Raw genomic sequence first — 15,000 nt, forward strand, 5'->3', positions numbered from 1 at the left:
GTAGATAGAAGACTCACAGCCGGGCGGTGGCAGTGGGCTCTGCAGGAAGCCCCGAGGGCCGAGAGAGGGGTGGAAGATCTGAGGGAAGGGCGGGGTCACCTTACAGGGACTGGACACCAGCTGGACAGCCCTGAGACAGCGAGGAAGACACGATGAAGATCAACACACACACCTGAAGACATTAGCTGATCCGCAGAGACTCACAGAGGAGATGACTGGTAGAAGGATCTGATGTAGGTGGCCAGGACGTCCTCGCCGCTGTGGAGCCCATGCAAAGGAGTCGGTGGTTTGATCCCCGGAGACAGACGGCTGGTGAAGAGGAAGATGAGTTCAGGGACAGTTTCAGGAAAAAAACAGACAGATGGAAACGTTCAGGAGAACATCGCAGAAAATCCCCGCTTTGCTCTAGAAGACGTCCCGAATATTTTACCACCAGACCACAGAACATACATTATATACCCACCTCCACCCATCATCCACCCACCCACCCATCTATCCATCCATCCATCTCCACCTATCATCCACCCATCTATCCATCCATCCATCATCCACCCATCCATCCACCTCCATCCATCATCCACCCATCTATCCATCCATCCATCCACCTCCACCCATCATCCACCCATCCATCCACCTCCACCCATCATCCACCCACCCACCCATCTATCCATCCATCCATCATCCACCCATCCATCCACCTCCATCCATCATCCACCCATCTATCCATCCATCCATCCACCTCCACCCATCATCCACCCATCTATCCATCCATCCATCATCCACCTCCATCCACCCACCCACCCATCTATCCATCCATCCATCTCCACCTATCATCCACCCATCTATCTATCCATCCATCCATCATCCACCCATCCATCCACCTCCATCCATCATCCACCCATCTATCCATCCATCCATCCACCTCCACCCATCATCCACCCATCCATCCACCTCCGCCCATCATCCACCCACCCACCCATCTATCCATCCATCCATCATCCACCCATCCATCCACCTCCATCCATCATCCACCCATCTATCCATCCATCCATCCACCTCCACCCATCATCCACCCATCTATCCATCCATCCATCATCCACCTCCATCCACCCACCCACCCATCTATCCATCCATCCATCTCCACCTATCATCCACCCATCTATCTATCCACCCATCCATCCACCTCCATCCATCCATCCACCTCCACCCATCTATCCATCCATTGCAGTTATAATTTAATTATAAAATATTTTCCATTTATTTATTTTTTCTAGCACTTAATCTAATTAAGGGTCGCGGGGAAGCAGGATTCTATTCCAGCCATTAGCAGGTGAGAGGCAGGTCCACCTGGACAGGTAACCAGTCCATTCCAGGGCCAACACAGACAAGGTACCACTAGGGAGGATTTAGAGTGACCAGTTAAGTCTTTAGATGGTGGGAGTTCCAGCCTCCCCCCAGCAGAGGATCGAACCAGCGACCTTCCTGATGGGGCTGCGGTGCTAACCACCGTGCAGCCCTAAAACATATAAAACATTTTCTTTTATTTAATGAAGTTAAATTTGAACAACTTCTGGGTGAACGGTTTCTTTGTCAGAATTCGGGACCTGATGAGTTTCTGCCCTTCGAAGCCCTTCAGCGTGGCCCACTGTCCGTAGCACCGGCCGCCGCCCGATTCACGGCAGGCCGACAGAGGTTTCCATGGCAACGCATCAGCGCAGGCACTCAGGGCTTCAGGCAGAGAGGTACCGTGCATCATGGGAAACGGGACGGCACCATAAGTGGCCACGACCTGCAGGTTAAAGCTGAGTTACTGGGAGCTCAGAAGATCCTGGATCCAGGAGGATCTGAGGGCACCAACCTTCCTGCCCGACACGGCCAGTGTGTCCGCCACCTGCCACATGGGGACGCCGTTGGTCCTCAGCCGGTACGGCACCGTGACGGCATCCAGGGCCAGAGCCAGGACCGAGCTGGAGTGGTACCACAGCGAGGGCTGAGGATGGGGACAAAAACCAGGATGAGGTCTACATACAGGTTCAGATAGACCAGGGAACCATCCAGGTGTGAACAGAACTCACATCGTAGGACAGGTGTCTGAACGCCGGAGGGGAACCGGGCCGCCGGCCCAGTCCTCCACGCAGGGTCAGCGGGCAGAAGAGAGAACTGTTGGCAGCCATGTGGACCGTCCCCAGAGTCCAGTTCAGGAGGTGGTACAGGTCCTTGACCGGAGTCTGGGTCAGCAGAGAGGAAACTCCTTTCAGAAACTGTGTTCTAGAAACCGGAGAGAAACCGGCCAGAGGATCACTCACCGAATCAGGATGGCTGACGGGGGCCAGACCCCAGGTCAGGAGGCCCCGCCCCCCATACGAGTCCTGCAGCATCTCTGTGAGCTTCGAACCTAGACCAGAGAATCCATCAGCCAGGTCGCAGAGGACCTGGAAACCCTGAAACCAGAACCAGAGACATCAGAGAGGAGGACCTGGAAACCCTGAAACCAGACACATCCACAGACGAGTAGGATGAGGAAGAACAGGAGGAAGAGGAGGAGAGCGAGGTTACCTGAAGATAATCGCACTCCTCCACATAGAAGTGAAGCTTGTCCTCCAGCTCCTCCAGCAGCGCCCCCTGCAGGAGAGACTCTCCCTGTCCAAAGGCCTCCAGACGGTGCGCCTCCCTGTAGGAGAAACAGAACTGAGACCTGGTCCAGTTTTCTCTGCAGGATCACTGAGACCATCAGGATTCTATCAGATTAATTTAGTTTGGTTCTAATGATCAAATGTCCCTAAAACCATGAGAAACTGCAGCAGGAAACATTTAAAACCTGCAGGACCGCGGCCCACGAGGATATTTTATTTCTTCAGTATCGGTGCTGGAATATTCTGATGCTCCAAACACACTATGCTGCTAAGACTTTGTCTTTCTTTCCTGAATAACAAATATTTGAACCAGATGTTTTCTTGTCAGATGATGTTGTGTTTTAAGATTTTAGGTCGATCTTCATATAAAACTCTCAGGGATCTTAAAGATCTCACTTCCAGATTTTCCCATCGAAGATTTACTCAGATTGAAGCTTTACTGGTGGTTACTGGAGGTTCTTAAACTATAACAGGAAGCAGAACCTTCAGTTAGACCCCTCTCTGTGGAACCAGCTCCCAGTTCGGCTTCAGGTTTCAGACCTCCTCGCTACCTTCAGATCATCTTCAAACTTTCCTTCCTAATTGCAGGACTGGCTCGGTGATCCTGATCCATCCTTTAGTCCTGCTGCTAGAGGCCGAGGCTGCTGGGGGACGTCCCGCGATGCACCGGGCTCCTCTCTGCTGGGGGACGTCCCGCGATGCACCGGGCTCCTCTCTGCTGGGGGACGTCCCATGATGCACCGGGCTCCTCTCTGCTGGGGGACGTCCCGCGATGCACCGGGCTCCTCTCTGCTGGGGGACGTCCCATGATGCACCGGGCTCCTCTCTGCTGGGGGACGTCCCGCGATGCACCGGGCTCCTCTCTGCTGGGGGACGTCCCGCGATGCACCGGGCTCCTCTCTGCTGGGGGACGTCCCGCGATGCACCGGGCTCCTCTCTGCTGGGGGACGTCCCATGATGCACCGGGCTCCTCTCTGCTGGGGGACGTCCCGCGATGCACCGGGCTCCTCTCTGCTGGGGGACGTCCCATGATGCACCGGGCTCCTCTCTGCTCTCTTTACTCTCCATGTAGAAACATCTGACGTTGTTGGCATTACTTTGTGTTTTTCTTCTTCTTTCTCAGCAGGAATCCCTGGATCTGAGTTCTGTAGCTGGTTGACCCTCTTTCCTGTCCCCTCCACCCCAACCGGTCCAAGAAGATGGTCGTCCTTCCTGGTTCTGACCCTGACAGAGGACTGAATCACAGAGAGGATCTGATCCAATCCGGTGGCTTCCTTAGCTTGGTCACTGTTTATATGAACACAGTTATTACAAACTGGATCTGATGTGGATCACATGATGGATTTATGTTAACTGGACCATAACAGACCGGACTGAACCGGACTTTCTAAAAGTGACTTCAGATGACTTTGTTGTGAACAGATGCTGTATAAATAAAGCTCAACTGATTTTATAGAAGTGAATGTTATTGAGACATTAAAACAGATTTTATTGTTATTAAACTCTTAATGTGTTTATATTTGCATCTAATTAGCATCTCATTAGCATATTTAGCACATTTAACTTGTTGCAACAGAAACAGACCAACTGCTGCCACCTGCTGGAGCGAACTGGACCCAAACCAAACCCCGGTGGTGTGTCAGACTCTGTACCCGTCATGGTTGTACTGGTGGATGACGGAGATGGTGCGGGGGTGCAGGTGGATCCTCAGGAAGTCGGACCACACCTTCACACTCCCCTCCAGCTTGTAGCCCTTCTGGACCCGAGCCAGGTGGCTGTTCACCGTGTCCACGCTCACTGCACCTGCTGGTGGGAGATTTCCAGTTTCACACAGGATCTCAGACTTCTTCAGCTCAGAGAGTCTGATCCATGGTTCCTTACCTGCGTGGTGAGGCTGCGACTCGGAAGAAAAATCTGCTTCTGCAAGTATCTCCCCCGTCTGGAGACAGAAGTCAAGATGAAAATGAACCGGCTTCATCTTGGTTTTATTCCCACTTTAGATACTCACGTCGAGCTTGTCCAGATCTTCCAGGAAGGAGTTCTTGGCTGGAGGACTCTCCCTGTGCATCACGAGGCTTCCCTCCCTGAAAATAAAGTAGGTTTTAAAACCAGAACTACACTGAGGTCCAGAGAGCAGCTACAGAGATGCTGTTTACCAGCTGATGGCTGAGGTGTCTTTTCCTGCATCGTACAGACTCCCTTCCTGTCGTAGAGTACGAAGACTTCCTGTCCAGGCAGAGGAAACAAGACAACATCTCAATAACAGAGCCTTTAAATCAGGGGGTCGAACTCATCAGTGGGTCGGACCAAGAAAATAACCCAGAAACTAGAAGTACAATTATCCAGATGAACGGTCCTTTAAGAAAATATTATAAACCTGAAAATTCAGCAGAAAACAAACGAACCAGATCTGAGAAATTTCTTCATTTTTAATGAATTTCTTAAATCTGTTTTATTGAAATATTTTAAAATAAAATTTCATGATTTTTAAAATGAATTTTAGAAACTTTTTACACTTCGTACATACAAATATTTTACATTTTTAATATATTCTTATTTAAATATTTATCTACCGACTCACCCCGTCATACTAACTGAGTCATAGCTATTGAGTCTGGAAGGTTACTTTTATTAATAGATTACAGTTACTTTTATTACAATACTACATTAATACCGTCCATGTTATTTTCACATTTATCAGCGGCCAGACTGGACCCTCCGGTGGGCCGGTTTCAGTCCTCAGGCCGAATGTTTAGATTCTGCTCAACAAACCAAACACGGGGGACACACCTGAACCGACAGGTGAACAGGAAAAAAGGTTCTGGTACCTTTCAGGTCCATGGCGATGAGTCGTGGCGTGTAGGTGACGTGTCCGCCCAGAGTCTGGCCTTCACGAAACATGACATCACTCTGGATCTCACCTGGAGGCGACTCGGGATCGTAGCATAAACCCGCATCCTGCAACCAGACAGACGTCTCCGTTCAGCTGTTTGCGTGGGAAACGCCCCAAATGTCACCAGACAGCCGTGGACCCCCCAAGCCCCGGTGCTGAAACCATGCATGACAAAACCATGGGACCTGGATAAAACCTGATGGGATGCACAAGGCGTGGTCTAATCACAGTATATGTATATATATATATATATATATATATATATATATATATATATATATATATATTTGGCCAAGCAGCAGATTTTGGGACTTGGTTTCAAAGGTTTTAGGCTCATAAAACTAAAGCAATGGGAACAAATGTGTCTTAGTGGCTGCTGGTAATGAAGAGCCTAAGATTTAAAGCATCTTCAGACGGACACGCTGCAAACTTTCTTCCATTTCTGCTCATCTGGATCTCTTTCAGGGTTGTCTGAAAGCACAAAAACTATTTAGTGAAATGGCTTTTTTGTTTGTTTGTGCCTAATCAGAAGCCAACTTCATAATGACTTGTTTAAGATGACTCTTTGGGATCTCCCCCTCAGGCTTTGTCATGAACATTAGCAGTTTTAGCCTCTTTAGCATCTTTAGCATCAGCAAGTCGCTTCACATTCGGACTCAAGTGTGACTCGTTCATCACAACGATCATCATCAATGCTGTTAAAATGAGGGTGAACTCTGCCGCTCCCAGCAGCAGTTTCTCCAGTTTGACAACTCACGTGAAGCTATCCTCCGCTAGACAGATTAGCTTTAGCCCTAACGTGCTTCTCACCTGTAAATTCCACCAGTGGGTCCCCACGAAGTTGGAATAATGTCCCAGCTGCAGAGTGATGACCTCTCTGCAGACACTACTCATCGTGACGGGACTCAAAACTCAGGAGAAAATCATAAAATCCACAAACTCTGACATGATGAACGTGTTGTTAGCAGCAACAAACCTGAACGCGCTAGAGGGGCAATGACTGCTTTCTATTGGCTGAGAGAAGTAGTACAACGGAATGTGATTGGTTGAGTGGATGCAGTTAGAAGGGTAGTTTGGGTTCACCGTGCCATCGAGTCACGTGCGATTCTGCGAGCAATTTAACACACATAGGACAAAACAAAGGCGAAAAAAAGATTAAATTAGTTCAATGTAAAACAAGAAAAAATAAATACATACATAATACATTAATGTACAAATAAATTACACAGAAAAATCCAATAGAATAATGCAAAACTATATATATATATATACAAATATATACAAATAAATACAAAATACAAATAAAAAAGATGGTTCAATAAAAAAATTAATGGAAATTTAAATAGATCCAAATTTAACTATAAATTTTTTTTCATTGAAAATTTAAATAATCTAAAAATATATCTTAAAATAATATTGCCTAATTCCTGGGAGTTAATAATAGTTTGAAGAAGCTAAACAGAAATAATGGTCAAAGTACAAAACCTGGAGGGAGGGACTCCCATGAGTCAGTCTGCTGTGTGAAGACTCATCGTTTACAAGAAAAATCTGGAATATAAATGACTTAACTGAAACATACGTGATCAATCCCAGAGGAAAACTGTAATTAAACCGTCCTCATGCTGTTTCTTTATACGTTCAAGTATCTGAAACAGAATATTCTGGCTAACATCCTGAGATCCAGCCAGGAGCAGTTCAGATGGAAGTCCTTCATCTGAGGCCATGAGAAGATCATCGGTAACCGTCACCAGGTCTCTCTCTGGGCTGCCACGAGCTCTAAATGCTGACTGAAACGCTTCAAACAGATTATTTCTGCTCATGTGGGAACAAAGTTGAGTTGAAAAGAGTTTTTCGGGACTTTTAGCCATAAAGGGGAGGTTGGAAAGACACAAGGTTTAGATGAAGCTGTTATTGTGGTGAACTCAGAGCTGTCCAGGACAGAAATGGTCCAATCAGAAAGCAGCTTCTACAGACGGCTCTACAGCTGCTGGAGATCACGAGACATCAGTAGTGGGAAGGATATCGTGGATTTTCATCGATGACCGATGTGTGAAGGAGTAGAACTCAGACGGCTGCTGGATTGTAGAAAATAAAGCTGAATTTATTGTTCGGTAAACATCTACTGTAACAACATTTCTTCTCAGCCTCTGTGTAGAAAAGTAAACTGAGAGGTGAAGAAATGATCAGACAGGGTCATGACCAGGTGATGCTGTTTTACCCCATCACCCATGACCGCCCAGTTACCGTGTTCCACGCAGCTGGTGATGAAACACATCAACCAATCTGACTCGTGGCGGTTCACTAACGGAGAACGGTCTACGGAGGAAGCCTTCTCCACCCCGATCCACCTGGAGAACACCGATAACAGGATCTGGCTGACCACCGCTGCAGCTGCTGGGTGTGGATGCAGCCATGTGTGAAGAGAATGGAATGATTTGCAGATCGAATAAAATATATTTTATCCCCAGTAGAAGATGAACAACATGTCAGAGGATGAAACGGAGACGTTTCACCATGTGATGAAAACACAAGCTGAGAGTGAATCTGATGCAGCAACACATCTGGAAAAAGTCTGCAGGACACGCCGTCCATGCTTTCCACAAACTAGTTCACATCTTCATCCAGGTTTCCACTTTGCCTCAGACCATTTTAAATGAGCTTTGGACCAGAGAAGATGGAAGAAGCTGGTTCTGGATCCTGTTCATATCTGGCTTCTTCTCTGCATGATGGAGCTTTAACCTGCATTTGTGGGTTTCAGGGTGAACTGTGTTCACAGACAGTGGTTTCTGGAAGACTTCCTGAGTCCATGCAGTGGTTTCCAGTAGAGAATCATGTCTGTTTTTAATGCAGATCACCAGCATCCAGCCTTGTCCCCTGCACACAGAGATTCCTTCTGATTCTCTGAATCTTATGATGTTCTACACTGTAGATGGAGGATCTTCAAAGTCTGAGGAACATTTTTCTGAAATTGTTCCAGTTTTAGATCCAGTTTGTCTCAGATTGGTGAAGCTCTGTCCATCTTTCCATCTGAGAGACTCTGCCTCTCTGAAATGCTCCTTTTATACCAGTCATGTTACTGACCTGTTACCAGGTAACCTGGTTAGTTGTCTAATGCTCCTCCAGGTGTTTCTGGTTTGTACCAGGTACTTTTCCAGCCTTTTGTTGCTCCTGTTTCTAACTTTTTTCATCAGATTGACTATCAGCTCATATTTTCATCACATGGTGAAACGTCTCCGTTTTACTATCTGACGTGTTGTTTCTTCTACTGAGGACAACACATGGATGAGGTTTATAAATCAGTGAACTGTTCTTTAAACTCCATGTTTTATGTGAACTGGTGTAAATTCTTTGGTTAAATTTGATCTTTTTTTTATTAAAGTTATTTTTACACTTTTATCATGTTAGTTATTTCGACCAACAACTCGCAGCAGATCAAGTTATTCAGCTTTTACATGAACCACCAAAACGATTGTTCAATCTGCCCTGAAAACACAGTTTAGCTGAAAGTTTAAACAACAGCAACATTAAAGACGTATTAAAACAATTACTTGTGTAATAATGTTTTGTACAATGAAAGATGTTTAAGATTTATTTCTCCAGCGGGAGAAACAGACCTTCTTAGATTCATCTCAGATCATCTTCTTGGAAGACCAAAGAAGAAGAGTTTGGAGGACTCGGTGGCAGTAAAACCAGACCAGTTTGTTTCTGAGGTTATTTATTCGAAGTTAAAGCTCCACTGAAGGCATGGTGATAAAAAGTGGCAGACTGGACCGGGTCGGCTTCGGCCGGACACAGAACCGGTCATGTGACCATCAGTGGAAGCAGTTCAGCGGGCGGCACGGAGAACCGCTCTACAGCGTCAGTCTTTGTCCTGAATCCGTCTCCTCCATCTTTAGGTAGAAATCCATAAAAACGGAGAAGTGGGAAGCGGAACGAAGCTCGGCTCGAGGACGAGCATCAGGACTTTCTTTTCATTGCACTCAGTTTGACGTTAGAAAGAACGAGAGCCTGACGGAGATTTTCTCTTGGCTCCGACTACTGCTGAAAGGTGACGGGGAGTCGGCAGGAAGCAGCGTGGTCGTCTAACAGAAGCAGCGGACAGTAACGTATGATGATGGCTTTTCCCTTCCAGCCAGGAGCTCTGCCTGGTCAGTTTAAAGTGTCCCGGCGAGGAGGAGGAAGGCTGTCTAAAGTGTCCAAATCATGGTGTAGTGTGGCTTCAGCGAGAAGAGGGTGTCATGTGATCAGCGGCCTCCGGAGAGGCGAGTCTTTGGCGTGCGGTGCGGCTCCGGTTCCACGTGGTGGTGTTGGCCGGCCGTTCGCTCTTGGTTTGGGACGGTTGAGTTTCGGCCTGCGGGGTCCCGGCGTCCCCGATCAGCTCACGCAGGAACTTGAACTTTGACAGGAAGAGCTGCCAGACCACGTACCAACCTGAGGAGGAGGAAACATTTATTTAACGTCAGTAAACCAGATCCTGTTAGCCAGATCAGAGAAACAGTTGACCTCTTAAGCTCAGAGGGTCTTTTTGGATTTTCTGCTGGAAAAGGACAAACCCAAAAATAACAGATCATTTCTCTGTTAATCCAAACTCAGTGTAAACCATCGTGGTTTGAAAGTAAAGCCTAAACATCGGAGGTGGAAGCATCACCACAGATGCTGCTGAGGTAAAGTAACTGCAGGCGACTGAAACCCCCAGAAAAACATGAATCAACATGTGGTCACAGGCTGGTTTTAGCAGAGATAGCCAGGTGGTTTTCAGTCAGGTCCTCGTCCTCTGATGAGGAGTCTGGGACACACAGCTCTGTCCCGCTGTCTTTAAACTCATCTCCAGCTCTTCTTCTGTGGTGGAGCGTTCCTTATGGGATGTTTTTTTTTATCCAGGAGATAAAAAGTGGAGGTAATCTGCAAACAGGAGGATCCGTCTGGATCTTCTTGTTATGGTGAAATGTGATAAATAATGCTGTTATCATGGATCATTGTGGATTTACCAGATAGAGTCTCTGAATAAAACTACATTTAGTGGCTGGATTGTAAACCTCCTGGACGGGATAGAAATGCTGGAAAACTTCTGTAGATCAGCTAAAGGGTTAAATATACATCACATTTACCAAACAAATTCCATGTTTTACAACCATTTTATGAGGCGTAAATTATGGGGACCTACTCTGTGATGTAATAATTTGACAATTATGTCATCATACCTGAGCAAAACTGTAAAAAAGTGGTGTATGTCTGAGAAGTGCAGTATGACTGAAGCACTGTTACACTATCAGCTACAGTTATTACACTTTGAAAGGATTTTTTCATGCCAGGGCAATAAGCCAACCACAGCTTAATAACTTCTTACATTATTAACTAAACGTTATTACATTATAGGCAAGTCACTATGTCATTGGCTATATTACATTTAAAATGTCCGAAATGAATAAATTATTGTTTGCTGCAGACGTCTGAGCAGCTTCTTAAAGTTGAACAAAGAAATGATCAAATCTTCAATCAGACAAATGAATAAAACCAAACTGTTCGTTGGCCTCAAACCAAAGTCGCTGATTTTCCTTGAGTATCATGAGGATGTGACTTCCCTTCAGCGTGTTTGCTGGGGAACATCAATGGAAACCAGTATAAAAATGATGTCACTGTTCCTGGAAGCTTGTGGAGTTGGGAGGGCTGATAATGAGAGGCTCTTTGTCAGGGGCCTCTCGGCTCAGGGATTTTCCTGATGAGCAGCATCTCAGAGGAAGGACTGTTTATCTGAAACACGCTTAATAAAATACAGCCTGGACTCGCTGACCTTACACACTGACATGTTAACCTATTTACGTTTTTACTTAGTCCACAAATAGTTTAAACATGACTTCACGTTAAAATATATGACGTTCTTCATATTTTGAAGTTGCATAATTTAATGTTTAACCTGCTTCAGGGTCACACACCTGCAGCCTCACCAGCTAAAATGTACTTGATGTTCACAACAATCACATTAGTCTTAAAATATGTAGAAAAGCTGCTGTCTTGGGGAGGTGGGAGTGAACACGTTTATTTCGGCTTGGGTCGTTTTAAAGGAGCAGTTCGACGTTTTAAAGGGTGTCACGGTTTGCGGCTGCAGCGTCTCGCGCTGACTCAGCTGTTTGCTGATTAGACTCAGGCCTGACCCTGACAGACAGCTCCAGCTGGGCTCAGTCAGCGGGTTCTGAGTCGTGTTAGTGACTCGTGAACTTCTTAAAACTCACCAAACAGCGTGAAGAGCAGCACGCAGACGAGCGTGGCCACCAAGACCAGCAGCGCGAGGGCGACGGTCTGCCACATGTCAGCGGCGGTGTGTCCTCTCTCCTGCACCGTTAACACTGCTCGGTGGCTGGCTGGGTTAGCCGGCGGGCAGCGGGTTAGACAGCTTGCCGAGACGACAAACACAGACTGCGGCACATTGCAGACTCACACCAGCTAGCGAGGGGCTAGCCTGCAAGCTAGCTTAGCTGTTGGACAAAACGGAGCCGCGGCGGCTTCACACACGGTCCTCAGGCCGGAGGACAGGAACATGGACGGGCGGTAACCGGTCACAGCAGGCTGATGTCCCTCTGCTTAGCGCTACATCACTACGACATGGACTTTCTGACGCCGTTGGACGACACGGAGCAGCGCTGTAACCGGGTTAGCACAACACCAGCGTCATGAGGTAGACTCAAACTGAGGCTGCGCAGCTTTCTGAGCATTGTGGGTAATGTAGTTCATTTTCATTTCACCGCTGTCTTTCTTTTACCTTCTGCTTTTCCTACTTGTAGTCTGCTGCCTGCGCATGCTACAAATATGTCACATATCACATTTTTTTTTACTAATTTTGCTTAATAGGATTATTACTAATGTTCATTCTTATTTTAATTATTATAATATGCTAGTAATAGTTTTGTTATGATGGACATAAGTGTTGGCTCTAATAAAGCCAATTTAGATTACTATATAAATCTATATAGAGCTTTGTTCTATGATAAACGATATAATAATAGTACTTATTATTATTATTATTATTATTATTATTATTATTATTGTCATGAGTGTCATCTATTGTTTTTGTAGTTGTTATTGTTAGTAGTATTAGTATCATTCTGACAATACATAATTACTAATATTGCTATAGCTGTTAGCATGGATATATTGCATGGCCCATTATTATTCACTATTTACTGGACAGCAGCCACGCCTGCTGAGGCCTTCCAGTATTTACAACTAGCATTTGATAGAGAAAAAGTTAACAAGAAATTGTCGACATTGAGTTGGTTTCTGCCTTTAAATACTTGGGATTTTTAACTGATGACCATTTGTCTTTTAAAGAGCACATTCAGTATGTTATAAAAGCTGAAACTTTATCAGGATTTTACCAAAGAAACAAATCTTGCTTTTCATGTGAAACAGAAACTGATGGATTGTCTGTTGTTGCTGATGCAGATGTGTTGTATGTGAATGCTTCTGCTCATTGTCTCCTCATGCTAGATAGTGTGTACCATGGGGCATTTACTCCCCACTGTATGCTCTGTTCCAGTGGTTCCCAACCTTTTTTCCTCAGGGACCCCTTCATGCCATGGACCCCCTGCTCCACCCTGTACTGAAACCATGCTTCATTTTAGGCTTTCAAAAGTGAGATTCCCACCATAAATAATGTTGTGTTCTGGTTGAGTCCTGTCCTTTAATAAAGTCAAAGTTAAATGAACAACATACAGCATTACTGGGTGGTCCCGGACCCCAGGTTGGGATCCACTGCTCTACTGTGAGGTTAACTGGACGTCTTTATGTGCTCGACGTCTCAGTTATTGGTATGTGTTCATTTACAAAACCATTCTGGGTATCATTCCATCCTCTTTGTCTTGTCTTTTAGCACGGAAACAAGGACGTCCCAATCTCCGCTCTGTGGATGCGCTGCCGTTTGTTGTCCCCAAAATACGAACTGGACAGGGCATGAAACCATTGATGCTTCCAGCACTCAGAATAAATTACAATCTGAAGTTCAATTTAAAGTCCTTGTTACAGTGAATGAGTTTAAAGCTCTGGTGAAATCCCTGCACAAGCCTTGTCTGTGTGAAAGTTTATTGTAAATTGACATGTTTATTGTTTTAATGTAATTATGCTGCTGCCTTCTTGGCCAGGTTTCCCTTGAAAAGACGTATTTGACCCTTGACCTTTGCTTTGAGAACATTTTGTTTATTGTCTGCTTTGACTTCCGGACCTGGAAAATTCTCTGGATTCAGGATCTGGACTGTGCATCAGAGATCCGTCCCTGGTCGCTCTATCGGGCTTCAGTTGACCCCTGGCTTCACCCCACAGCAGCAGTTCCTGGTTTTACTCCACAGCTGACGTTCTCCTGTCTGCTCAGCCACCTGCTGGAACTTACCTGTTTCCCTCCTTTCTGGCTCCGCCTCTGCTCGCTGTGCTGCTGCCATATTTGACATCCGGTTCTGCACCACTCATCTCTACACGCGAGTCTCGTTTTTATTCAGCATGAAACTCCTTCGAACCTGTTACTTCTGCTGGTGCTGGTCTTTTGTTAGTCTGCCGCATACAAATTTATTTTATTTATTTTTATTTTTAAAACCTTTGATTAATCATTATGGGATATGTATGTTTGTTCCATTTAATTTTATACTCCATTATACCTGCACTTCTACACTGATCGGAATATGCTTTAATACAATGTTTGACAGCTTCATCGTTCCTTAATTTCCTATCAATAAAGCTTTTGAAAAATTGTGTTTAGGATTACGGAAACAGATGTCATCTATAACTAATCTTTACCCCTTTTATTAAAATGTGTTTAATGAGGTACGCTTGTCCTGAAGCAGGACTGGAGAACCAAGTTTACTGGCTTCCAGTCGGTCCAGCAGGTGGTGTAAAAGACAAAAGTCAGACAAAGTTTTGTCTCAAGTTTTCTGCCTCATTTGTTGGACGTGTCTTGACTTAAGTTCCTTGTTGCGACGCCACCACCGTATTTGCATATTAACGCCTCCAGCAGGCCATAAGTCAAGCTACATCATGGCATTTGAACAATGTGAGCTGAACGGTTTGCATGTTCCTCCCTGCAGGCTCAGTGGACGCCCTGCAGCGTCCACACCTCCACCTGTTTGGAGAAGTTTTTCCAAAACAAACACGGGAACATTTCACAACTCAAAGTGCCAAAGATGCAGTCAGACTTGAGGAAAATGTTCAGTCACACCACAAATGTGGTTTAGAATCACTTTTCTCCATCAGACCACCTGTTCTGTTTCTGAACTGCGTCTATGCAAAACCTCCAGTTATCTTAATGTCTGCTGCAAATCTGAAAAACAAACAAGCAAATCCTGACAGTTCAGATGTAAAATCATTTTATTCAGACTCACGACAGCAGTCCGAGTCAGTGTCCACTAACAAGCTGTGGACGGAAACGAGACCAGCCACCATTTTCAAACAATAGCTGCAGCTGAATTTTAGCTCTGTGTTGTGTTTGCACAA

The 15,000-nt window shown here is 45.7% G+C and overlaps 3 protein-coding genes across 3 annotated transcripts in view; 1 reads left to right on the forward strand and 2 right to left on the reverse strand.

The window, feature by feature from the left end:
- msto1 (misato mitochondrial distribution and morphology regulator 1) overlaps positions 1-6,564 on the reverse strand; it is a 7,481-nt gene extending 917 nt beyond the window's left edge. Inside the window, exons 1-13 of the mRNA XM_042012004.1 lie at positions 6,337-6,564; positions 5,462-5,591; positions 4,790-4,859; positions 4,642-4,717; positions 4,515-4,572; positions 4,286-4,439; positions 2,557-2,671; positions 2,307-2,441; positions 2,076-2,228; positions 1,859-1,990; positions 1,605-1,789; positions 205-309; positions 18-130 (exon numbers count right to left, since the gene is read on the reverse strand). Coding sequence (XP_041867938.1) covers positions 18-130; positions 205-309; positions 1,605-1,789; positions 1,859-1,990; positions 2,076-2,228; positions 2,307-2,441; positions 2,557-2,671; positions 4,286-4,439; positions 4,515-4,572; positions 4,642-4,717; positions 4,790-4,859; positions 5,462-5,591; positions 6,337-6,420 — 1,510 coding nt within the window. The 5' untranslated portion in view covers positions 6,421-6,564. The remainder of the gene's footprint in view (positions 1-17; positions 131-204; positions 310-1,604; positions 1,790-1,858; positions 1,991-2,075; positions 2,229-2,306; positions 2,442-2,556; positions 2,672-4,285; positions 4,440-4,514; positions 4,573-4,641; positions 4,718-4,789; positions 4,860-5,461; positions 5,592-6,336) is intronic.
- srsf4 (serine and arginine rich splicing factor 4) overlaps positions 1-14,501 on the forward strand; it is a 26,339-nt gene extending 11,838 nt beyond the window's left edge. The window contains exons 7-8 of the mRNA XM_042012007.1: positions 3,801-3,808; positions 14,489-14,501. The gene's annotated coding sequence lies outside the window, so the exon portion shown is untranslated. The remainder of the gene's footprint in view (positions 1-3,800; positions 3,809-14,488) is intronic.
- smim13 (small integral membrane protein 13) lies at positions 9,229-12,205 on the reverse strand. The gene is made up of 2 exons (XM_042012010.1): positions 11,757-12,205; positions 9,229-9,957 (listed from the first exon to the last, which is right to left on the reverse strand). The coding sequence occupies exons 1-2, from the start codon at positions 11,830-11,832 to the stop codon at positions 9,746-9,748; spliced, it is 288 nt and encodes a 95-aa protein (XP_041867944.1). The 5' UTR covers positions 11,833-12,205; the 3' UTR covers positions 9,229-9,745.
- Positions 14,502-15,000: the final 499 nt, after the last annotated feature.

Source organism: Melanotaenia boesemani, chromosome 17 (genome assembly GCF_017639745.1).
Source record: "Melanotaenia boesemani isolate fMelBoe1 chromosome 17, fMelBoe1.pri, whole genome shotgun sequence".
Classification (NCBI taxonomy): domain Eukaryota; kingdom Metazoa; phylum Chordata; class Actinopteri; order Atheriniformes; family Melanotaeniidae; genus Melanotaenia; species Melanotaenia boesemani.